General features: G+C 42.6%; 1 protein-coding gene across 1 annotated transcript in view; it reads right to left on the bottom strand.

Annotated features, from left to right (window-relative positions):
- The window catches only part of EXOC4 (exocyst complex component 4), a 390,546-nt gene that overhangs the window by 352,386 nt on the left and 12,565 nt on the right, over window positions 1-25,595 (bottom strand). Inside the window, exons 2-3 of the mRNA XM_035126670.2 lie at window positions 16,966-17,155; window positions 9,381-9,575 (exon numbers count right to left, since the gene is read on the bottom strand). Coding sequence (XP_034982561.1) covers window positions 9,381-9,575; window positions 16,966-17,155 — 385 coding nt within the window. The remainder of the gene's footprint in view (window positions 1-9,380; window positions 9,576-16,965; window positions 17,156-25,595) is intronic.

The raw sequence follows: 25,595 nt of genomic DNA, 5'->3' as shown, positions 1-25,595 counted from the left end.
CCGAACAGCTCTTACTGTCAGGAAGTTCTTCCTAATGTTTAGGTGGAATTTTCTTTCTTGTAGTTTGAATCCGTTGCTCCGTGTCCGCTTCTCTGGAGCAGCAGAAAACAACCTTTCTCCCTCCTCTATATGACATCCTTTTATATATTTGAACATGGTTATCATATCACCCCTTAACCTTCTCTTCTCCAGGCTAAACATACCCAGCTCCCTAAGCCGTTCCTCATAAGGCATCGTTTCCAGGCCTTTGACCATTTTGGTTGCCCTCTTCTGGACACGTTCCAGCTTATCAGTATCCTTCTTGAACTGTGGTGCCCAGAACTGGACACAGTACTCCAGGTGAGGTCTGACCAGAGCAGAATACAGTGGTACTATTACTTCCCTTGATCTAGATGCTATACTCCTATTGATGCAGCCCAGAATTGCATTGGCTTTTTTAGCTGCTGCATCACACTGCTGACTCATGTCAAGTTTGTGGTCTACCAAGACTCCTAGATCCTTTTCACATGTACTGCTCTCAAGCCAGGTGTCTCCCATCCTGTATTTGTGCCTTTCATTTTTTTTGCCCAAGTGTAGTACTTTACATTTCTCCTTGTTAAAATTCATCTTGTTTGCTTTGGCCCAGTTGTCTAATCTGTTAAGGTCATTCTGAAGTGTGATCCTGTCCTCTGGGGTGTTAGCCACCCCTCCCAATTTGGTGTCATCTGCAAACTTGCTCAGGATGCCCTCAAGCCCATCATCCAAGTCATTGATAAAGATGTTGAACAAGACTGGGCCCAAGACAGAACCCTGTGGCACCCCACTAGTCACTACTCTCCAGGATGAGGAGGAGCCATTGATGAGCACCCTTTGGGTTCGGTCAGTAAGCCAGCTACAAATCCACTGAATGGTAGCATTGTCTAGCCCACATTTTACCAGCTTCTTTACAAGAATATCATGGGGCACCTTGTCAAAGGCCTTGCTGAAATCAAGATAGGCTACATCCACAGCGTTCCCTTCATCTACCAGGCTTGTAATTCTGTCAAAAAATGAGATCAGATTAGTCTGACATGACTTATTTTTCAGGAACCCATGCTGACTTTTAGTGATCACAGAGTTTCTTTCTAGGTGCTCACAGACTGTTTGCTTAATGATCTGCTCTAGAATCTTTCCTGGTATTGATGTCAGGCTGACTGGGCGGTAATTGTTTGGGTCCTCTCTTTTCCCCTTTTTGAAAATAGGGACAACATTTGCCCTCCTCCAGTCTGCTGGAACTTCGCCTGTTCTCCAGGAATTTTCAAAGATTATTGCCAGTGGTTCTGAAATCACCTCTGCCAGTTCTTTTAATACTCTTGGATGTAGTTCATCTGGCCCTGGAGACTTGAATACATCTAAACTAGCCAAGTATTCTTGTACTACCTCCTTACTTATTCTGGGCTGTGTTTCCCCTGCTGAATCATCTGCTCCATATTCTTCAGGTCGGGCGTTGTTTTCTTTCTTGGAGAAGACTGAGGCAAAGAAGGCATTGAGGAGTTCTGCCCTTTCTCTGTCCCCTGTTTGCATTTCACCATCTTCTCCTCTGAGTGACCCCACTGTTTCCTTGTTTTTCCTTTTGCTACGGACATACCCATAAAAGCCCTTTTTGTTGCTTTTAACCTCTCTAGCGAGCCTGAGTTCATTCTGTGCTTTAGCTTTTCTGACTTTGTCTCTACACGTGCTGGCTATATGTTTGAATTCCTCTCTGGAGATTTCCCCCCTTTTCCATTTTTTGTACATATCCCTTTTAAATCTTAACTCAGTCAAAAGTTCTTTAGATAGCCAGCCTGGCTTCTTTAGGCACCTTCCATGTTTCCGTCTCATTGGTATTGCCTGAAGTTGTGCTTTTAATATCTCCCTTTTAACAAACTCCCAACCATCATGAACTCCCTTCCCTTTTAGTATTACTGTCCATGGGATTTCACCCAGCGTTTCCCTAAGTTTTCTGAAGTTGGCTTTCTTAAAGTCTAGAATTTGGACCTTAGTATGCTTGGTTGCTCCTTTCCGCTGGATAATAAACTCCAGAAGAGCATGGTCACTCCCACCTAATGATCCTGCCACTTCTACCCCACTAACCAAGTCATCACTATTGGTTAGGACCAGATCTAAAATGGCTGATCCTTCCTGTCAACACAGGAAGGCTGAGGAACCAGTCAGAATCATTCAGAAACCAAATGCAGCAGTGATTATTTGCCCCTCTTCAACCAAAGCAGCAGAATTATGCAAAATATGTGATGGCTTGCTTAGTTTTTACAGTTCATCAAACCTAGCTTCTCTTTTATTTTTATATATAGTCATAACCCTGATTACATTAGCAACTCCACACAAGATTCAGACCCTTTAATCACCTTGGCTGCTCTTGGAATCCTTTCAGATCAGTAATTATCATTCTCCAACTATGAAGCACAAAACAGGATTTCAAAGAAAATATCATCCAGGTTGAAGGGAGTAGTACGAAAGCTTCCTAAGTTCTGGAGCCAGCTCAACTCCGATCCACCCAGTTATGGAGACTTTATATATCATGGTGGTACAGGAGTACTTCTGTGTTTAAAACATCATACAGCCATGCTATCCACCCCCCTCCCCAATTTTGCAAAATATATATTATGCACATTCGTTATATGCATACAGAGATATACATGTTGCTATGCACACAATGGGCAGGGCATATGCATGAGCATGACACATTTCCCTGTATCCCTTGGATAACAAACATGGTGCTCTCTGGATGTTGGAGGACTACAAATCCTTATCATTGGTCATGCTGCTGGGGCTGCTGGGAATTGGAGTCCAACAACATCTGGAGGGCACTACGTTTACTACCCTTGCTGTACTGTACAATATGCATACTGACTATGGATTGAAGATGTTGGGTGAGAAACTGGCTTGGAAACAAATCACTCCCATTGATGCAACTGAAAAAGAAGATTGGGTTTTCATCCAAAGCATCACACTGTTGATTCATATTCCATCTGTTATTCCCCTAGAGCTCCCAAACCCATTTCAGAAGCACTACTTCCTACTCAGTAATCCCTCTCCCCCATGCCCAGCTGCCTTTATGTTTTCTTCTCTTCCAAGTCTGCTGAGAGTCATGCCCTGAGCAAGTATTCTTTTTTGTTCTTGCTTCCCTGCGGCAAAATACAGCACAAAAAGCCCAACACTACACCTGGAATGAGACAGGCCCCTGTCAATGCATCCTAGGCCACAGGGTGTTACAGGGAGGAAATGCACTATGGATAAGTCGTTATAGACACAACAGCCCAAGATGATTCATGCAAGCAATATGCAGAAGAATGCACACACACACACACACACACACACACGCATGAACATTGGGTCCAAACAGAGAGTAGAGAGTAGGGCACACAAAATAAGTAAGGAGGTGGGAATAGGCAGGTCTAGCTAATTCCAGCTTCCTCCTCCTCCTCTTCTTCTTCTTCTTTGGCGATCACTCGTATCCGAGTAAGATTGTCTTCCATAAACACGGTTTTAACTATGGGTCCGTAAGTGACCGTGGAGGCCAATTCTGGATCCACACGTCCTTCCACAGTGGGGACATTGGTTTCAGGGCGGGAGTTGATCACGGTGTGGATTTGCCAAGCGTGCCTTCTTCTTAGCATGTTTCTCCCTTGCATCCTGTGTTCAAGCGTCTTCAAACTTCACGACACCTTTGGTAAAGGCTGTTCTCCAACTGGAGCGCTCGCAGGCAAGTGTTTACCAGTTGTTGGTGTGTATACTACATTTTTTAAGATTTGCCTTGAGACAGTCTTTAAACCTCTTTTGTTGACCACCAACATTACACTTTTCATTTTTAAGTTTCGAATAGAGTAGTTGCTTTGGAAGACAATCATATCAGGCATCCGCACAACATGACCAGTCCAACGAAGTTGATGTTGAAGAATCATTGCTTCAACACTGGTGATCTTTGCTTCTTCCAGTACACTGATATTAGTTCGCCTGTCTTCCCAGGTGATGTGTAAAAATTTTCAGAGACACCGTTGATGGAATCTTTCGAGGAGTTGGAGATGGCGTTTATAAGTGGTCCATGTTTCACAAGCATATAGTAAGGTTGGTAGTACAATAGCTTTGTAAATAAGCATTTTGGTTTCCCTGCGAATATCCCAGTCCTCAAACACTCTGCGCTTCAATCAGGAGAAAGCCACACTCGCAAAGCTCAGGCGATGCTGGATTTCGGCATCAATGTTGGCCCTTGTGGAAAAGTAACTGCCTAGGTAGGAGAAGTGATCAACATTTTCCAACGTTACACCACTGAGTTGGATCTGTGGCGCTGCAGGGGGGTTATTTTGTACTTGTTGGTGAAGCACTTTGGTTTCTGGGATGTTGAGTGATAGGCCAAGCTTTTCGTAAGCTTCTGCAAAGATATTTAGGATGGTGCGCACACTACGTTGTCATCAGCAAACTGAAGCTCTATGACTGAAGTTACGGTAACCTTACTTTTTGCTTTCAGCCTGTTCAGATTGAAGAGCTTTCCATCTGTTCGATATATGATTTCTACTCCAGTGGGGAGTTTCCCGTCGACAAAGTGTAGGATCAAGACAATGAAAATGATGAATAGAGTTGGGGCAGTAACACAACCCTGTTTAACACCTGATCCCACTGGGAATGGTTCACTTTAAGAGGCATTGTTATCCGCGATTGTTGCTGTCATATTATCATGGAGGAGCCGAATGATGTTTACAAATTCATCTGGGCAGCCAATTTTCAGAAGGACAGTCCACAGGGCATTATGATTTACAGCAGGCATGTCAAACCTGCGGCCCTCCAGATGTTTTAGACTACAATTCCCATCTTCCCCAACCACTGGTCCTGCTAGCTAGGGATCATGGGAGTTGTAGGCCAAAACATCTGGAGGGCCGCAGGTTTGACATGCCTGATTTACAGTGTCAAAAGCCTTAGTCAGGTCAATAAACGCCATATACAGGGGTTGGTTTTGCTCTCTGCATTTTTCTTGAAGCTGTTGAGCGGTGAAAATCATGTCCACTGTCCCCCTAGAAGGCCGAAAACCATTTTGGGATTCAGGAAGGGTCACCTCGGATATTGTTACCAGACGGTTTGCTAAGATCCTTGCAAGAATTTTGCCGGCTGCAGCTAATAGAGAGATGCCTCGATAGTTTCCACAATCAGTTCTGTCACCTTTTTTTAAAGAGATTTTGGCATCCCTAAAGTCTGCTGGGATTTCTTCTCTTTCCCAGATTTTTTCGATGAGCTTGTGAAGTTGTTGTGTAAGTTCAATTCCGCCTACTTTGAAGATTTCGGCAGGTATCCCATCAGGTCCACAGGCTTTGTTGTTTTTCATTTGGTTAATAGCTGTACACAACTCTCCCAGATTTGGAGATACTGCAAGCTCATCTCTAACTTGTTTTTGCGAAATTTGTGAGAGGACCTCAGCAGCTACGGGGGAGTTGCGGTTAAGGAGATGTTGGTAATGTTCTTTCCAGCGCAGTGCAATAGCTTCTTTATCTTTTAGAAGTGTGATGCCGTCTGCTGAGTGTAGGGGGCATATGCCATGATTTATTGGCCCATAGATGGTCTTTGTGGCTTTAAAGAAACTCTGTGCATCATGAGTGTCTGCTACGTGCTTTTTTTATCCACCAGGTGTTTTTTAGTTCTCTGGTTCTTCTTTGAACCTCAGCTTTAGCGTCGGCAAAAATAAGTAAGGAGGTGGGAATAGGCAGGTCTAGCTAATTCCAGCTTCCCCGTTCACATCCAACTCACCAGGATCCTAACTTATTAATTTCTGCTCCTCCTTGAGGTAATAAAAGATGGGAGTCCCTGTCCCCGCATGCCAGCATAACATGACATTTCATAGTTAGCAAGTTTGTCCGTTCAGGATTTATTTTCCAGCCTAACTACTGGGCATTCAAATTCCCAAAAATATTTGTGCTGGGTCCATTCATTTATAAATGTACAGAACTTTACCCAGATAATCTGCAAAGATCACCCCAATAAGTTTTAAGCTGGTGTCACAAGCCACCAGCAAGCACATATTTTTCTTCATCTAGCTTCATATAAACACCAGCCGTCACCAAAATACCTTTGCTGCTATGCTCCTGCTTCTGGGAAAAGGTTGCCTTTCTTACATTAATAAGTCTTTCCAGAATTAATCATTGTACATTAGAACCAGCTGGAGTGTTTTGAGTGATAATGAAACCTGTAACAAGCCATCTTCAGACGTCTTTGCCAAACAATAAGGGAATTAAAATTTCAATTTAAATGCAGAGGTTGGAAACACGCTTCAGTGGCAAAATTACTTCAATTAATGTGAGTGGAATACAAAGAACAGACTGCAGAAATGTGATGCAGCAACCAGAAATTATGCCATTAATGCGCTTGCATCAAGCCCACACAATGACTGCAAAGGTCTAATTTAGACTGCACATATCAGAGAGCTACAGGCAACAATATTTATCAGCTCTCCCATTTCAACACAAGAGATATCAGTGTCTTTGTTGGATCATTTTGGGCTTTTGATAAGCCAACAGCTGTTTACCTTGAGGACGAAGGACAAGAAACATTATGCATCCCTGACAGTTTAATAATTATTTTATACACCACTCAGATCATACAATGAAAGAGAATGGAACTACCCAACAGCTAGAGCACAATTACCGCATCTTTCTAATGTAGAGACAGAGGTACGCTAAAGAAGGCTGACACCAAGGAGCTCCACTCTAGAGGCATTTAACACACTGATACTGTACAGCAAAAATTATCTGTGCTATCAGAAAAAAGGGGTTGCAAGCCTACACTGCTGAGTCAGTAGAGAGCAAGTGCATTTCCACAAATCAGAGAAGAGTTCAATTTGAAGTCAGTCCACTATAGCACCAAGAGATAAACCAGTCTGAAGTCTGCCTCACTTTTCATAGAATCATAGAATTGTGGAATTGGAAGGGACCACAAGGGCCATCTAGCCCAACACTCTGCAATTCAGGTGTCTTTTGCCCAACGTGGAATTCGAACCCACGGCCCTGAGATTAAGAGCCTCATGCTCTACTGACTGAACTATTTATTTTTTTAATTTCATAAAATTTATTCACCACCTGATTATAAAAAGCTTCGAAGTTTACCAAAAGATAAAACAATAAACTTGAGGGGGAGGAGGAATCACAACTGTACTTTAAAACATACAAAAGTTAACCTACTAAAAATTACCTCGACTTTCTAAGCATCTGGGTAGGTTTGTATAACAAGAATGTTTTTAGCAGGTGCCAAAAAGAGTACAGTGAAGAAGGATACAGGCAAGCTGGAACGTGTCCAGAAGAGGGCAACCAAAATGGTCAAAAGCCTGGAAACGATGCCTTATGAGGAACGGCTTAGGGAGCTGGGTATGTTTAGCCTGGAGAAGAGAAGGTTAAGAGGTGATATGATAGCCATGTTCAAATATATAAAAGGATGTCATATAGAGGAGGGAGAAAGATTGTTTTCTGCTGCTCCAGAGAAGTGGACACAGAGAAATGGATTCAAACTACAAGAAAGAAGATTCCACCTAAACATTAGGAAGAACTTCCTGACAGTAAGAGCTGTTCGGCAGTGGAATTTGCTACCAAGGAGTGTGGTGGAGTCTCCTTCTTTGGAGGTATTTAAGCAGAGGCTTGACAGTCATATGTCAGGAATGCTTTGATGGTGTTTCCTGCTTGGCAGGGGGTTGGACTGGGTGGCCCTTGTGGTCTCTTCCAACTCTATGATTCTATGAAGATGTCTGCTTGATCTGAATAGGCAGGGGGTTTCAAAGTGTAACTAAACAATTGAGTTCTTACAAATGCACATGTAGCAGCGCCAATTATGCAGCTCAAAGGGGCCAAGTGGGCACATATAGGGTAAGGCGATATATAGCTACGAAATGCATAATAGTTAATGACTGTGGACTAAGGCCAGGACTTAACGCGGAAGATCTGCATTTCACCTAAGCAGTCTCACTGTGAGATGCAATACAACATCTTCATAGCTTCACAGTTGAAGGGAAACAGCAACATATGAAAAGAAACTTTGGAAATTAAAAGTGTTATTTAATAATGAGTAAACTGAAGATGTCAATTGTTGACTGGTCACAAATAAAACCTCAGGGCCATCTTGCATATTACACAGGTTTGCCATCAAGGTTACCCTCAACAAAGACTTCAGCCAGTCACTGTTCGCTGGTCAATCTACTATGATCAAACGTCTGCAAATCTGTGTCAGTTGCAGCCACATATTACATTATTAGCTGCACATTTTTAAAAGTATTTCCCAAATGAAATGGCTGGAGTGACCCACAAAACTGTTTTTGAAGGAGAACCCAAAATTAAATAATTTATCTGATGCTTCCCAATATGTCAAAAGCTGAGAGTGCTATGACTGCTCTCTATTAGGAAGCTGGGAGTTCTTCAGCCATAATTTTGAACAGCATAATTTTGTGCAGCTTAAATTCACATAACAGCAGTGATAGATGATCTTTAATAAGGCACTAACACATAAGGGATAAGCAGAGGTTTAATTCTTTGAGCATCATATTCTTTCAAATGCTTTGAAACCAAAATTAGGACAGGGTAAGTTAATTTTGCAGAGGAAGGGAGCATCACGCAAGGAGAAAACAGGAGATGTGAACACAGAGGGGCAAATTGAGTAAAGAGGGGAGCAAAAATTTGTGCACCCAAATTACTACTTTTCCCCTTTTCACAAGGATACCTGCAGCACTGAGGAACTGGATAATCAATAAAAGGTTTACTTCTCAATGGCCCATGGAAAGCACCAGATTTCTGATCAACCACAACAATCTAGTTTTCTACAATAACACTAGACTTCTTCCATACTTACTAAGGACATCACTGAGGGAACATACCAGTAATTACAGAAAGCCTGTTGCATAAATATATCCTGAGTTAAAGGCCAATACTGTTCAAATGAGGATCTTGGGACAAACAAGGAAAGCAACAGGAGGGAGTGCAGGGACAATGCAGATGTGATCATTACAACTGCAGAAGAAGAGTCATTCTGAAATTACAATTCTGGCAAAGTGAGAGGTAACAAAATGGAAGAGTCTGTAATAGTCTATTAGAGTGACACCTGGAATATGGACACAAGTGAGACAGAAATTTTTAAAGCAGAAACAGCAGCCAAGGGCTGAGAAGGCATAAATCAAGGTTAAGGACACAGGGTCAAAGTCAGCAGAGCTTTCAAAGCAACCAAAGAGGTTAATAGACTGAAGATAAAAAAGGAGTGAGTGACAGAAGAGGGCAAAAGAGACAGGCAGAGAGAACAATACAGTAGGTGAGTAAATGGCAGATCTAATTACTCAGACCCAGATAGCAAATCTAGCAGACACTTATCGGACAGCTGTCTGTCAAGCACCAGCTATCACTTCTTACCAGCATATCCGTGGCCGTGAGGTAGTGCTTGCTAGCCATGCACTGCTGCAGCTTCTGGGGCACTTGCTTGATGTTCTCAATCTCATCCAGCAAATTCAAGACATGCTTGTGCTCAATGCCTTCAATCCACAACTTGCGCAGCTCATCCCGCTTGCAGTGCAGAAGCATCTTGCAGGAAAGCAAATTCTCCTTGACCTGGAAAAAAAATACATCACAGCAGCTCAAGTGAATCAATAGACTTCTGGTTAGTGCCAGCCTGCCCATGTCAAATCATAGTACTAACATATATGTTAATAGAGATTTTGGATTTACGATCCAGCCCTTATATAGCCCTAAAGGAACCACCATGTGCACAAGGGGGAGGTATGAGCATGCTTGGGGGAACCCCAAAGTTTGCAAAGGTACAAAAAGGTATTGGTGGGCTCTCAAGCAGGGGGGAGATCCTGTAACTGAGCATGCCCATTGGTCATGGAATACTGACTGAGTTTGTGGTCCACGCTACAGAAAACCAAGAGGGAGGGTGAATGAAATGGTATATCCTGGAAAGAGTTCAAGCTAGCCATGAGCACTTCATATTACAACATGATTTTTCAAGCCCCACATGTAAAGTATATGAAGGCCATCAAGGTTGACTTGCCACTACAAATTAGAATTATCTACGCATCAGCCTCCACACTCCATACCACGATATGCTGCAACCTAGACTAACAGGGAAACACACACACACACCCCTACCTGATACTTTTTTCAAATCTATAGCCTGCCATTCCCAGAAGGTTCAGGGTAGGTAGCAATGGATTAAAAACTGCCAGCAATTATGGATTAGGTGAGAAAGGTGAAACCAATGGTTGGCTTAGCTGCCCTTACGTCAGAGAGATGGGGCAGCCTTTGATTGTCATTGTCCAAGTTCCTCCGGTCCTAGACAGGCAGAACAGGCAAAGTCCAGATGGAATGGGGAGTTGAAGCAGCGGGAGGCTAGGAAAACAGAAGCTCAGAGTGACCTGAGAAGGCAGTAGACCGAGGACCAAGGAAGTTTTAAGAAATGAGGGGTAGGAATTTAGCTAGATAGTTCTTCAGAAAAATGGAGGTGGCTTCCATTTCGAAAAACAAAGTTACTTTCTAAAATGAGGTCAGAGGAAGGCTTCAAAGAAGGAGAGAAAGAAAACAGAATAAGAAAAGAGTAGAGATGTACTGTAGATCTGATTAACTACACATCAATTTATAGCCTGAGGCTGCAAGCTTCTGGTCATAACTGAATTACAAAAACCTGAATGAAAGTGTTAAAAAAAACATTATGCTAAAACTCTCAACCTTAGATGCAGATCTCTCAACCCTTCTCCCTAAAGCCAGTCTACACAGAAAGATTTATGATACATTCTTGCAAATTTTCATTGGAGGGATTTAAAACACACAGAAACACCAGAGATCTCTCTGCAAATTCCTGTTCTCCAAACACAGATACAGACAACTGACTTCTGGAAGCAGCAGCTATACATTGGTATATCCCCAACATGGTACAAACACTTTTTCTTACAAACAGCAGTGAACAGCAAAGATGGTTGGTTGTGTATGTAAGAAAAGAAGCAGAGTTCTTACATATTAATTAAGTAGCAGCAACACAACGTACACAGCTCAGTAAGAATTAGTACTAAGCCCAGCTGAAAGCAATGGAATTGATTTCCCTAACTTTTGTTGGATTGTGTCCAATTCCTTCTAACTCAGAAAATCCAGTTCTCCCCCTTCTGGTCTTGCATAGAATGCATATTTCCTCCTCTTTAACAGGTGGCTGACAGGCAAGCAACACCTCCCGAATGGGGTTGTTATCAGTAGGCGGGAAATGAAACAGGTTGAAGCACAAATATGGAGACATGTTGATGCACAAAAATGTCTTTTAAGGGAATCTGCTCTTGTACACCTCCACACTGCTGCTGCTGCTGCGAAAGCCTGCAAAATGTAGCTTGCTTTCAGTGGAAAAGGCCAACAATAAAAACAAAAGGCCAGAGCTTTTCCTTGCATTGGCCAGGATCCAGATAACTACACTACTTCCAGAGAACTACTCTACAGTACTACAGTGGTACCTCGAGTTACAGACGCTTCAGGTTACAGACTCCGCTAACCCAGAAATAGTACCTCGGGTTAAGAACTTTGCTTCAGGGTGAGAACAGAAATCGTGCAGCGACAGCGGGAGGCCCCATTAGCTAAAATAGTACCTCATATTAAGAACAGTTTCAGGTTAAGAACGGACCTTCACAATGAATTAAGTTCTTGTCCTGAGGCACCACTGTAGTTTTATACCCACAAAAGGTGAGCCATCCCACATGGCCAGCTGCTTTTAACACTGCAGGAACATGCAAAGCCAGATTGTTGCTAGCCAGAGGACACTGTTATCTAAAGCGAACTTGGGGCTGGGAGAGTCACATATCCCACTCAACATTCCTGAAGTAGTTATTTGGATTCCAGCCCCTGGATTTTACAGCAAGGGTGAGTAATCTCCAACTAGATGTTATTGGACTCCAACTCCTGCTAACATGGCCAATGGTCAGGGGTGATGGGTGTTGTAACCCAGCAACATCCAGAGGACCACAGGTTCCCTACCCCTGAATGCCACTATAGCACCAATCATACAAGCCCCATATATGTAACAGAATGCTAAATCCAAATGCCCACACAATGCTAACACATAAAGGGGAAACAGGTCCAGAGATCAACCTTAGAGCTGTTGAGGATGTTCTCTTCTAATCTGGCTTCAAAGTTTTGTACCTTAGCCGATGCATATCTATCAAGACTCAGGTGCCAATTCCACAACTGCAATGAATCTTTTGAGTGGTGTGCAAACTGTGGCCTCATTTATGGAAAGAAAGCTTAAACCAGTGGGGGCCAATCTTTTGGTATGTGTGGAAGGATATCAAGTGGACTAGGAACTGTGAAGGGATATCAAGTGGACTAGGAAAAGCAGCCACCAATGTTCTTAACAAATATTAATCAAAAACAAGCTGCTTAAAGTAGCAATCACACCCTTCTTGTGGCTAGATACAAAGAATGTGGTTTGATATGTTTTGAGGTATGGTCTTCAAGGGAAAAGCTCTGAGCATACAGAGGTTGAAATTGCCCTCATAACAACAGGAGGGAGAAGGAACCTTCACAACAAGGGCTGGAAAACTAACTATCCCAACACTCAAATTCCACATCATTTTTTCTGACCAGGGAAGGACCTCTTTGTCATACTTTCGGATTATTATTGTCTAGGTGGTGCAGACCAGTAGACTGACAAAAATGTCTGCAGAGCTCCTCTGAGTTAAATGTAGTATTAAAATGTGTGTGGAGTAGGAAAGAGTTTGTGGCTGTGAGATTTTGGAGAAAATGTTTTCTTTTAAATTGCTTGGTATTCTTCTTGAGAGAGCTATGCCCTAGTAGCCCAGCCTCCACTGAGTGTTGTGCTATTTGCATCCTTGTTGCTAGTAAGAGAAAATTCTGAATAAGAACACAACCTTTCTCAGATGTTGCCCTTGGTGATCTGAGGGATCATGTCCCTAATCAAAAAATGCCGAGTTCTGTTCAAAAGAAAGCCAGGTGTTATAATAATTGCAAAGTAAAGTACAACAATATTTTGAACAAATTAACCAGTGCTTTAAAAAAATATTTAGGGGTACTCTAATTTTCTTACACCTGGTGTGCTATGGTCCATGGGGTCACGAAGAGTCGGACACAACTAAACGACGAAACAACAACAATTTTCTTACTCATATTGAAATACTGCCCCTCAATGAGGCCAAACTTAGATTCACAGAATGTTTAGGGTATGTGTACACCTCTGTCCCCTCAGGAAAAAAAGCACTGAATTTAACCAGTTCACAGATCATTTCCCCCCACCCTGGTTCTAAAACTTAGACATGAGACTAGAGAATGCTTTGAACAAAGCATCAACCTTTAGCTCTTGAGACATGGTTTGAAACTCTCTCTCTCATACACACAACTACTAACCTACCTCTCAAGGCTGATGAGCAAATTAATAATGTAAGAAAAGATTAATAAGCCTCAATGACCTTTGGGTGATAAAGCAGTGTACAATTCTAAGAAAATTCAAAAGGAAAGAAAAAGCTGTATCAGAGTTGTTTTCAATCCCAAACCAATCGCTCCAAGACAAAGGCAGACAAAAAAAGTCTGAATCAAGTATATATTATGATGGAAGAAGTCTTTCCAGGTCTATAAAATCTGTCACCTTATAGCTGCGAGGGCGAGACAGGGGACACAAAAACAGTAAGACTGCTAATTTAACAGGACAATCAGGAAGAAAATGGAGGGAGGAAAAGAAATCAGACCTAGTATGCTGACTGTCACTTCCCAAGAGGTTAAAGGAAAGCTCCTTCAATACATGTTGACTGAATCTAATCAAGAACAGTAAATACCAAAAGGTCCTTCATCCTCTGTGGTTTTTTTAAGGTGGTATCTCAAGGTCACTACGCCTATACATTTGGTTTTGACCTGTGCAGAGCTTAATTGTATTGAGTAAGCCTGGACTATGGTTTATTTCAAATTTCGTGTAATTGATCTCTGCCTTCACAGAGAGCTGAGCTTTGTACATAAATCCCTGAAATGAACTCCTACCCTTGGAAGGGATCAGGCTAGCCTCACTCCTCTTTGAAAATACTAAATGAATTTTAAAGTTCAAAAGGGTTGCCATTCACAGTCTCCAGAGGAGTGATGCCCTTCTCTTCACAGACTGGCAGTTTGAAAGGCGCCCTCCTCTCTGCCTGGGAAGCAGGACATTCCATTTTATGCATAATACGCTCAGCCCAGCCTTTACCTACTCAGGTACTCCACCATGCATGCCTATGCTTCCAGACAGGGTTCACTCCATTCTGCACACCTGTATATACCCATCCATCTGCTTTCTGCAACAGATGGATTTTCTGCAGGAATATCACAATCCTATGGATTTTCCGCAGGAATCTCACAATCCTATTTCTTGTTCACAGAAACCGATGCACATATATGTAAATGCAGACACCCTAAGCTTCCAGGAAAGACTGAAGAAATATTGCCATCACTATTTAACAAATAGTGTCACATTTTTATTCACAAGCCCTATTGAGGCTGAAGAAGTAATTCTACAATTCTAGAAGCCACCACCATGTTGTTGAAGAGCTGGATGATAATGTGCCTGAGCTGAAAAGTCAGGCCTCCTGAACTATTTGGGCAAACATGCATATAAACTTCCCGCTGCAGCGGAAAGGTAAACAGTGTTGCTGTGCGCTCTGGTTTCTCTCACGGTGTTCCTTTGCACCAGAAGCGCTTTAGTCATGGTGACCACATAACCTGGAAAGCTGTCTGTGGACAAACGATGGCTCCCTCAGCCTGAAAATGAGATAAGCGCTGCAACCCCATAGTCACCTTTGACTGGACTTAACCGTCCAGGGGTCCTGAAGTGTATCTGAAGAAGTGTACATGCACATGAAAGCTTATACTGTACCAAGAACAAATTTAGTTGGTCTCTAAGGTGCTACTGGACAATGAGCTCAATGAGAGATCTTTCCCAAACAATGCTAACTGTGCTCCTTTAAAATCAATATTAGGCAATAAAACCAAAACTTTAAAGATGCAAGACATGTTCTTGCACACCAAGGTATGGTTCCCTCCCTCTTATGAATTCCAAAGCTCAACCAAGGACACAAAAAGTAATAATGAAATGGGCAACTTCCAACATATGTGCGGGCTCTTTCCCACACTACTGAGTAACCACAGACCACCTGACAACTCTTAAGCCAACGTAAGCACTGCTCACTGGTCTATAGGAAGTACTATTTTAGAAAACGCTGCCCGGTTTTTACACATGCCTGTGATATGCAGATCGGTTCCATGTTGATGTTTTCAGTATAATTCTTAACCATTAAATTCAAATGAATTATGAAACAATAACCAAGCTAAAATTTCTTCAGACACCATTAAAGTATTTCAAGCAGCTAGCAAGAAAAGAGGAAGTTCAAATTCCTTGTTCAGTGATTATCCACTGGAGAAGCTCTGCGCACAAATAATATTTGCAATGGCGAGGAGAAGGGCCTTCTCTATCATAGCACCTACTTTATAGAATTCACTCCCAAGGAAAGTCGGCCCTAACTAGTTTCTGTTGCCAAGTAAAAAAAAGTTCAAGAAGCCTTCTCTGCTCTCTGAAGGCTGTTGTTGGGTTTTTTATTCAAGGACTGGACCTGCTACTGACTCTAGAGATGAGTTTTGTGTTTAGGTTGGTTTTCTGAGTGTAAAATTTCACACTGCGACAAAACCCTTGTGTGAGTGAAATTCCTGCTCTCTGGCTTCTCCTCCACCACCAGCCCACACCCACAAAAGCCAAGAGTCAGGATCAAGGGGCAATACAGAAAGCAGAACCAGTAGAACAGGCAAGGGAGGAGGAACTAAGAGCAAGATCAAAACAGAAGATCTTATCACTCAAGCAAAGCACCACTGAGACAATAACCAGTCTTACACTCCTTTCCACCCAGGAAGGGCCGATATCCAGCCTGGGCACAGTCAGTCCTAGATAAGAAGTAGTTTGCCACATGAAGCAATGTTCAGCAGCTCCTGATGCTTTATTGCAGTGCTGGATAACAGAATCCATCTAGCAGGCCAGATCCTGAGCTTCTTCCTGTTGGCTCCTTTTACAAGTGCGCAGAGCTGCCTACATGTCAATCACCTGATTCACAATGACATTACCAAAAGAATTGGGAGAATACTTAAGTGTGCTTGCTATTCTTCCTTTGCAGGTACAGTGGTGCCTCGCTTAACGAATGCCCTGCTTAACGAAATTTCCGCTTAACGAAAGGATTTTTCGAGCGGAGGTTGCCTCGCTAGACGAATGCGTTTTACGCAAAATTCGTCTAGCGAATCGCAGTTTCCCATAGAAATGCATTGAAATTCAATTAATGCGTTCCTATGGGCAAAAAAAATTTCAAAAAAAAATTCAATGCATTCCTATGGGATTCGCTAGACGAATTTTTCGCTATAAGAAAAGACCCGTGGAACGAATTAATTTCGTCTAGCGAGGCACCACTGTACAGTTTCTTATGAGTTCAAGCCATGGCTGAAAAGGAAATGTGCTGCTGCTGCTGTTAATTAAATTTATATACCACCTTTCATTTGAAGATCACGGGACTGTTTACAATATAAAAACACAAGCCAGGGATGTAAAGGAAGAATCAGGGGTACATTTAAGAGCATGCCCTCAATTCTTCTTCTGTTTACCCTTGGTTAAACTTTCCAGCACCTGACAACTTATAACATCAGACCCAGGAAAGGTAGATCTGGTCAGTCTGGTGGGTGAGCCTCTAGGGCTTAACAAGCCTATTTAAGCAAGCAGACCAAAGCATTGGGACTCACCCCTGAACTGAATAGGGAATTGTGTTGATTTCACTATGATTAACGGAGTGCTTCATGATTTTTGTAGTGCATATAACTCTGGTTACTTGTAAAAACAGAACAGCAGGTAAATAAGTACGGTAAGTAAATTAAATCCAGGCTTGCACTGTGTGGGGAAAACCATATGCATATTGGCAGAAATAAAGCATTTTCTCTTTTGCATTGCACAGCCCTTCACCTGCTTGATCTTGTTGCGTGAGTTGGTGATGCGCTCCGTGATGCTCTGGTAGGTGCGGATGGCAGTAGTAAGCTCAGTGTAGTGCTGAACAATCAGCTCATCCAAATCATGGTCACACTTCTCGTATGCTTCTTCCAGGCGCCCCTTCTCATTTTCCCTGTCCTCAACGTCATCACTGGTGGACAGAGTCCTTAAAAAGGAAGAAAAAAAGCAATTGAAGAAATGGCTTCACAACAAAGAAGGCCTCCATCCTGGAAAGCTCCCACTACTTTATTGTTCCTTATAATTCACTGAATATTATTTTCAGATCACAGAACTGCACGCAGACGACCTGTCACTAGCATCACACACAGCATAAGCCAGAGGTCCTTTAAAATCCTCATTAGCTATTGTAAGAAAGGACTAATGAGGTCAGCACTCATCGGATCTGAAAAGACCTCCCACCATCATCACCTGTGTGCATCCTATTATAATTTATGTATTCATTCTTATCCTACTCCATCTCATGATTTCTGGGTTTTATTAGCCCTATTATGTGAAATGGAAGACTCAATATCCAGCAAAGAGTTCATATTGTACAACAGATAATCAGATCCTGGGAAAACAAAGGGGAGAACAAAGGAAAGCCTGAATCTGTACCCTATATTCAAGCATGCAGAAAGACTTTCACTCTGGAGCAAGTGGGGCTGATCAGACAAATTTAGGGGCGTTCTCTTGCCATGCAGAAATATATTGCAAATGTTAAGAGCCCACACACATGCCTGCTCCTCCCTAACAGTCTCATTGCTACCATGCAGGTTAGTTTCAAAGCATTAAAGACTGTCCCCATCAGCTTAATTATTAGGCATGAACTTTCAAAACAAATATAGTTTCTGAGTAGAAAAAATGAACATAGGCAGCATATTTATTTTGTCACAAGACTAGACAGCAGAAGGCTTTTGCTGCCTACATGGTACTGACTGTATGTAACAACATACAGAGTGCCTAAGTGACTCTTGTACTGGTTGTTGTTTTTTTCAAATTGAACCTCGTTATTTTAAAACCTCTATAATGATTTTTCCCCTCCCCAAAGTTCACTATAATCCTGAATTTTTGGAACTAGCAGTGGCAGCAGGTCTCAGCTATTCCAACTATTTTTTAATAGAATGTCAGAACAGTCCTGGCTCTCACCTTTCTGACTTGCCAATAGCCTATGTGTGGAAGCAAAAGTGTTTGTCTATTTCCTTTTCAAGGTCTGCTCAGATAGTTTTGAGCAATAGGTCAAGTGGTTTGAAAGGAAAATCACTGAAGGTCAACATAGCTCTCCATTCTTGTGCAATTTGCCTTTCAATTCTGAACTTGTTGAAACAACTGAAACTATGCCCACCTAAGACTAGGGACTCAGCTATACAGCTGCAAATAAAACATTTTAAACATGTCGTAAAGTACAATATACAAATGAGACACTAGATGGCGAAAGTGAGCTATGGCAAATTCAATGTATTTCCCCCCCCCCCCAAAAAAAAACACACAAATGTTTTTTTAAAAAAAAAGCATTTTCACAACGTTGTTTATATGTGTGTAGATTTCACCTCTGACAGTGAAGAAGCACAGGAGAAAGTGAGAATAAATTACAGTCAAATAATAAGTCCTTTTTTTTGGAAGTAACAGTACCTGCAGAAATGGAATGGGCCTATAATGGAATGGGCCTATAATAATTTTATGGTTGAGAAAACAGGAAGGAAATTATTTCTCAAGTGTGCCCAAAAGCTTTCAGTACAGACACTGGGAAGAAGAACAGTAGGAGCAGAATGCAAGACCTTCTTAATAATAAGTCCCAAATCAGAAATACTCAAGTGCACAAGCCTCTCTTCCAAAGTGATGGCTTTGGACCTATCACATTCATAAGAAAGCACTGACCAGAGAACTTAGAACATTAAAAATACCAAGAAAATAATAAACACTTATATATAACTAATTAACTCATGCCACTAAATGCTGACCAAATGATAGGAGGACACTCATATCTGGATAATCATCTTTTGTGTCTTAGCAAGACTTAAAGTGGAAGTAAAAAAGTTGTGAAAAAAGTGTCAATAACGTTCCGCTACTGTGGGTGCCCATTTTTTTACACAGGGAGGGCACTTTCAAACAGGTTTCTGACTATTAAGCAATATTTCATAGTAGCATATGTTATAAAGGGAGAGGAAGCCTTCAATATATGTAGAAGCTGAAAGGCCTCCAGTCATTATTCTGTAGAACAGTCCCCAAAAGAATACAACAAAAACACACACTTTCCTCTTTTCTTTGGCAAGAGGAAGTTGTGAGTCAGAGGCCTCTGGTTTCCTGATTATGTAGTGTCATCAGCATCCTGGATCTCCTCATTAGCACCATTAATATATAGACCAGGCAGAGGGCTTTTCTCAGCCTGAGAGCCACACAGTAAGCTTCTGGGGACAGACTTGGATCAGGCAGTGGTAACAACTGCATTGTTGCAGCCTCTTTCCTTGAATTGAAAGTGTGCAGCTTGGGCAATAGGACTGAAGCCCAGTTCTTCTCCCCATAGAATCCTTTAAACTGTACGAACTACGAACCTTTTTCACAAGACTCTTTTTATTAGTCCACAATATTTTTTTCCATATTAATAGTTATTCGTCTCCTCGATGATATAAATCCTCCCTCAATCTAGCTGGGAAACATTATTATTATTATTATTATTATTATTATTATTATTATTATTATTACAAATGTTTTTCTTCACATTCAGACTGTTACCATGCTCTTTTCAGACAGAGTCTAGCAAAAAGCCTCCGAAAAAAATCACCAGGTGTGCCTAAGCAAATCCAAACATTATGTTCCTTCAGAGGAAGGCAAGAGATACTTAATATTCTCAGGACTCTACATACATTCCTGCTGAGATTGCAGAAAAGTAAATGAAGGGAATCTGAACACTCACTGTGGTCCCATTAAAATGTTTGTTGGAGCAAAGTCAACAAAGTGTTTGCAAAGGAGGTGGGGAGGGAGAGAAATGAAGTGTTTGCCCTAGCAAAAAAAACCCCAAAACTTTTCTGCTTTCAAACTTCTGAAAACACTACTGCAAACAGAAGGCAGGATAATAAATACATAAATATTAAAAAGCTGGTGTATGTTTCAACTTGATCTGCTGGCAACCACGCACCTCAGAAAATAACAAGCTATACAGTACTGCATTAATTACCTAGATAAAGGGTGGGCAGCCTTCAGGCTTGTGGGATCTATGGGGGGGGGGCGTTACTAGAACCTGCAAAAAAACTCACCAGCATGTGGTTCAGAGGTGGCACCATTAAGCCCAGGAATTTGTTTTCAGTATCAGAACTAAGCTGACAGTCCTGTCACACAAAAATCCACTCTTGGTCTTTCCTCCAAACCTTCATGATCCCTCCAGCCCAGGGGTCCCCAAACTTACGTCGCCGAGGGCCGGTGCCACCAGCGCCAATCGCGCTGTGGGCTGGAGCATGCAGGAGCGTGCGCCCATATGCGCATGCACACATGATTTCCAGCGCACTTCCGGGTCACCGGAACACCAGAAATAGCTTGTGCACATGCACATTGGCCTCCTCCGACTCAGAAGCACAATGGAAATGACCCTTGTGCATGCACACGAGCTATTTTCGACGCTCCGCCAACCCGGAAGTGGGCAGCCACGCCGTTAAGAGCAGGTGGCAGCAGTGGGCGACGGAGGGGGCCGGGGGCCGCATAAAAGAGCCTCACGGGCCGCATCCGGCCTCCGGGCCTTAGTTTAGGGAAGCCTGCTCCAGCCCATGGGGGACATTCCCTGACACTTGCAGCGCCCTGTCTCCCACCCACTCTGCTGAAATTAGGCTTGAAATTAGTTTTCTCAAGCCCAACTGCAGCATAGGTGGAGGGGAACAGTAATTTCAGGGGTTGCAACTGGAATGGTAAGGGTCAACCCGTTTCATTACAACAGTGATTCCCCTCAAAACCATTCCTCCCACACTCCAGTTAGTTACAGGTAGGTAGCCATGTTGGTCTGACGTAGTCGAAAGAAAATAAAATAAAAAATCCTTCCAGTAGCGCGTTAGAGACCAACTAAGTTTGCCATTGGTATGAGCTTTCGTGTGTACATGCACACTTCTTCAGATACCAGTTAGGTAATTGCTGATGTGCAGGGAATGAGTGTGCAAGGGAATCTCAACAGTACCTCTTGTTTTGCCATTGTGTAGACTGGATAATCTATATGGGTTGCATCCAAAACTAGTCAGAGTAGACCCATTGGAATTAATGAGAATGACCAACTTGGGTTCATTAATTTCAATGGGCCTACAAGCAGAATTTAGCTAGATTCAACCCTATGTTTTTATATGCCTGTTGTCTTTGTCCATAGAGTTTTCTTGGCAGAGATACTGGAGTGGCTTGCCAATTCCTTCTCCAGGTGGATCACGTTTGGTCAAAACATAACTTCTCTAAGTTATTTAAGCCCCTTCGCCACGACAAGGCAGTGATCCATGAAGGGGACTGCAAGAAGATCAAACCTATCCATTCTTAAGGAAATCAGCCCTGAGTGCTCACTGGAAGGACAGATCGTGAAGCTCAGGCTCCAATACTTTGGCCACCTCATGAGAAGAGAAGAATCCTTGGAAAAGTCCTTGATGTTGGGAAAGATGGAGGGCACTAGGAGAAGGGGACGACAGAGGACGAGATGGTTGGACAGTGTTCTCGAAGCTATGAACATGAGTTTGACCAAACTGCGGGAGGCAGTGGAAGACAGGAGTGCCTGGCGTGCTATGGTCCATGGGGTCACGAAGAGTCGTACACGACTAAACGACTAAACAACAACAACAACCCTATGTTTTAAATGTTTATTTTGGCTGCACTACTGTGATTTTATTGTATTCTTCTGTGAAAGTTTTTTTTAAAAAAAATGATATATTCATTTATAAATAAAGGGGGACAAGCCTGCCAACTCAAGAACTGCAGTAAGATGCAATGTTTTAAAAACACAAAGTTACTTTTAATGGGAGTGTAAGAGAACATGCAAACAGCCATGCAATTACCCACTTGGCTACTCATCCAGGCTGAGCAGCAACAAAGAAATAGAAGGTTGAGAGGTTTTTTTGTTTTGTTTTTTAAGGCATTAAAGTGTGTACCTTTCATTTGGGCTTCGTTAAGGGCCAAGAAATTGACAATAAGCTGAAAAGGCAGGACAGGGTGTTTCTAGGTTTCAGCTACCAAGTAAGATCAAGGAGGAATGGGTGAGATCCAGGTTATGTGCCTTATGTGCTTCATGCAAATAGAGGGAAGTTGCAAAACGACAAAAATGATTCCTCACTCTCCATCCCTGCTTTTTGCCATGACAGAAAATACTAGTGACAAGAAGATTCACCTAAAATAACAAATGAGGGTAAATGTACTGAACCAGCATTTCCATAGAGAGCAATCACTCCCTTCTAAAAAACAGCTCAGGTGGTTGAGTGCCTATCAATTTATGTAGAAGCAAAATGCTTGATACTTTATGTGACTGGCACTTTTTGAAAAAGTCTAATATTGGCTTCTAAGAATTTTAACTCTTCTAAGAATTTCGTGAATCTGAGGCTCCAATACTTTGGCCACCTCATGAGAAGAGAAGACTCCCTGGAAAAGACCCTGATGTTGGGAAAGATGGAGGGCACAAGGAGAAGGGGACGACAGAGGATGAGATGGTTGGACAGTGTTCTCGAAGCTACGAACATGAGTTTGACCAAACTGCGGGAGGCAGTGCAAGACAGGAGTGCCTGGCGTGCTCTGGTCCATGGGGTCACGAAGAGTTGGACACGACTAAACGACTAAACAACAACAAAGAATTTCAAACTACAGTGGTACCTCAGTTTAAGTACTCAATTGGTTCTGGGGAGCTGTTCGCTCCCAGAAATGTACCTAAACGGAGCGAGGCTTCCGCGCGTGCGTGAAGCGCCAATAGAGCGCTTCTGCGCATGTGCGCGCCGCAGACCTGTAATCAGCCCCTAGTACAGTCATACCTCAGTTTACGTCCGCTGTGGTTTGAGTACTCTTGGTTTGAGTACTCTACGGACCCGGAAGTGTTTACTTCCGGGTCCGTGGAGTATTCAAACCAAGAGTACTCAAACCGCAGCGGACGTAAACTGAGGTACCAGTATGACTGTATTAGGAGCTGATTACAGGTCTGGATCTAGCAGAGGCAAAAAGAGGCATCTGCTCCAGGTTTAAGTTTAGAGGGGGGCAGTAAAACTGCCCTCCCCTGTTCTTCTAGTGAAGCAAGCATTAGAGCCTCTGAGGGAACATTTTGTCCTTGGAAGCCCCCTTCCCACAGCCCTGTAGAAGGCAGGCAGGGCAGACGAGGGGTCCTAGGAAGAAAAGATAGGAGCACACTGCCCCATACATCCTGCCTCAACGGTGTAGCCGCTAAAAGGAGCGAGGTATGCAGATCGGGCAGAAAGGAGCACTCTGAAGCATGCTCAGTTGCACTGGTGGAGGTGCCCCCACCAGTCCACACCTCTCCCTGGGCAGGCTCCATGGACTCCCAGACCCAATCAAGTATATGGGGAAGGGTGTCCTTGGGTGGGTCTCTGCTGTAGGAGGAGGTTCCTTGCTACCCTCGGGCTTACTTGGGAGTAAGTCAGACACTCCCATTGGGCTAAGCAGTAGGGCTGCTGGCAGGGAATGGTACCATCACCACACTCGGGAAGCTGAGAAAGGAAGAATATGGAGAGACTCCCAAAGGAATTGGGCAGCACTTTAAAAAAAAACCATGATATTTTTCTTGGTTAGCCTCTAATTTTCTTTTTGGTCACCTTTATTAGTTTTGAATGGCATGTTTTATTGTGGACTACCTCTGAAGGTGGTGGACTATCCTTCATTGGAGGTTTTTAAACAGAGGTTGAGTGGTAGCCATCTGTCAGGGAACATTTAGCTGTGATTGCTTCATAGCAGTGGGTTGAACTATAAGGCTTGGGGTCCCTTCCAACTCTACAATTATATGATTCTATGTGTTTGTGTATCCTGCATAGCTGAAAAGCCAGCTTTAATACAATTAATTTTATTTATTGAATTGGGGACAGCAGCCCTTATCGTGAACTTCAGTTACTGAAGATTGGCTATAACCATCATATTCCCTGACTGGAGTTCATAACTAGGGAGAGTGGGGACAGCAGCGCAGACCATTGTCCCATGGCAAAATCTGTAGATCTAGCACTGGCTGGTTAGATCAATTCTTGAACAAAGCTCACAAAAAGACTACCTAGCTAAGCCAGCACTCACAATTAACTCTAAATTGAGCTGGGCCTGAATCCATGGAAGCAGCTCTGCCCGCTGCAATAGTGCTGTGATGCAGCACAAGAAGGACTGGATTGCTAAACTTGTTTGTTGTTGTTTAGTCGTTTAGTCGTGTCCAACTCTTCGTGACCCCATGGACCATAGCACGCAAGGCACTCCTGTCTTCCACTGCCTCCCGCAGTTTGGTCAAACTCATGTTCGTAGCTTCGAGAACACTGTCCAACCATCTCGTCCTCTGTCGTCCCCTTCTCCTAGTGCCCTCAATCTTTCCCAACATCAGGGTCTTTTCCAAGGATTCTTCTCTTCTCATGAGGTGGCCAAAGTATTGGAGCCTGAGCTTCACGATCTGTCCTTCCAGGGAGCACTCAGGGCTGATTTCCTTAAGAATGGATAAGTTTGATCTTCTTGCAGTCCATGGGACTCTCAAGAGTCTCCTCCAGCACCATAATTGCTAAACTAGATTGCACAAAACAAGGTAGCTGGGTTGTGTTTTTTAAAGGTAGTTTAGTGCTGCCCTGAACCATTTTTATACATCTCAGAATTGATTCATTTTCCTGGGAATAAACAATTTGTCAGTTTTATTTACTTGAAAGCAACTGCTGTCTTCATTGCATGTCCTCAGAAATATCACTTTCATTGAGGTAATACAATATTTACTTTGATTAATGAGTTAAAGCACGGCACTTAATCGACTAAAACATTTGATCAGTTGACAACCCCAATTCATAGCAGTGCAGAGAAGCAACACTGAATTAAGACCTCACAAGAAAAATCTACAGACTCCACTCTATTGCGTGGTAGAGGAACAACAGATAATTACTGCACCAGTCTGCAATATTAGGCAATCAATCAGAAAACAATTTGATAATTCACCAGCCCTGACAACCTGCTACTCTAAAAAACACATACTGGAAGTGAACTTCTGCCATAAGATTGTCATCACAACAATTACATGTGGAGAAAGATACCACACAAAGAACATAAAAGAAGCATCCTCAGACTGACTACATGTGCCATACATGTGATGTCATCTGTCCTTGTGCCATATTTTTCCTTTCCATTCCACATCTAAATGGGAAAATTGGGGAGAAATATGATTCCTTAGGCTTTTTGTTAACTTGTTTTCACATATTTTACCATAGAGTTTCATTAAAGTTCAATTTTAAATATCAGCTAAAATATATTTATTCTACAAGCTACGGTATATCATTGTTTTGTTGAGTTAAATCTGCTCAATGTTCAACTTTAAACATGAATGTGTATTTTTCAAACCTTACTATTCTGCCAGAAAGACACACCTAAGGTTTCAGCAAATGCCTTTGGCCATGTTAGATAGCCATTAGAGAAAATACATTTTTGGCTAG

The sequence above is a fragment of the Zootoca vivipara genome, chromosome 10, assembly GCF_963506605.1.
Source record: "Zootoca vivipara chromosome 10, rZooViv1.1, whole genome shotgun sequence".
Lineage (NCBI taxonomy): Eukaryota > Metazoa > Chordata > Lepidosauria > Squamata > Lacertidae > Zootoca > Zootoca vivipara.
Note: the sequence above shows the minus strand (reverse complement) of the source record. Positions and strands in the feature narration are given on the sequence as shown.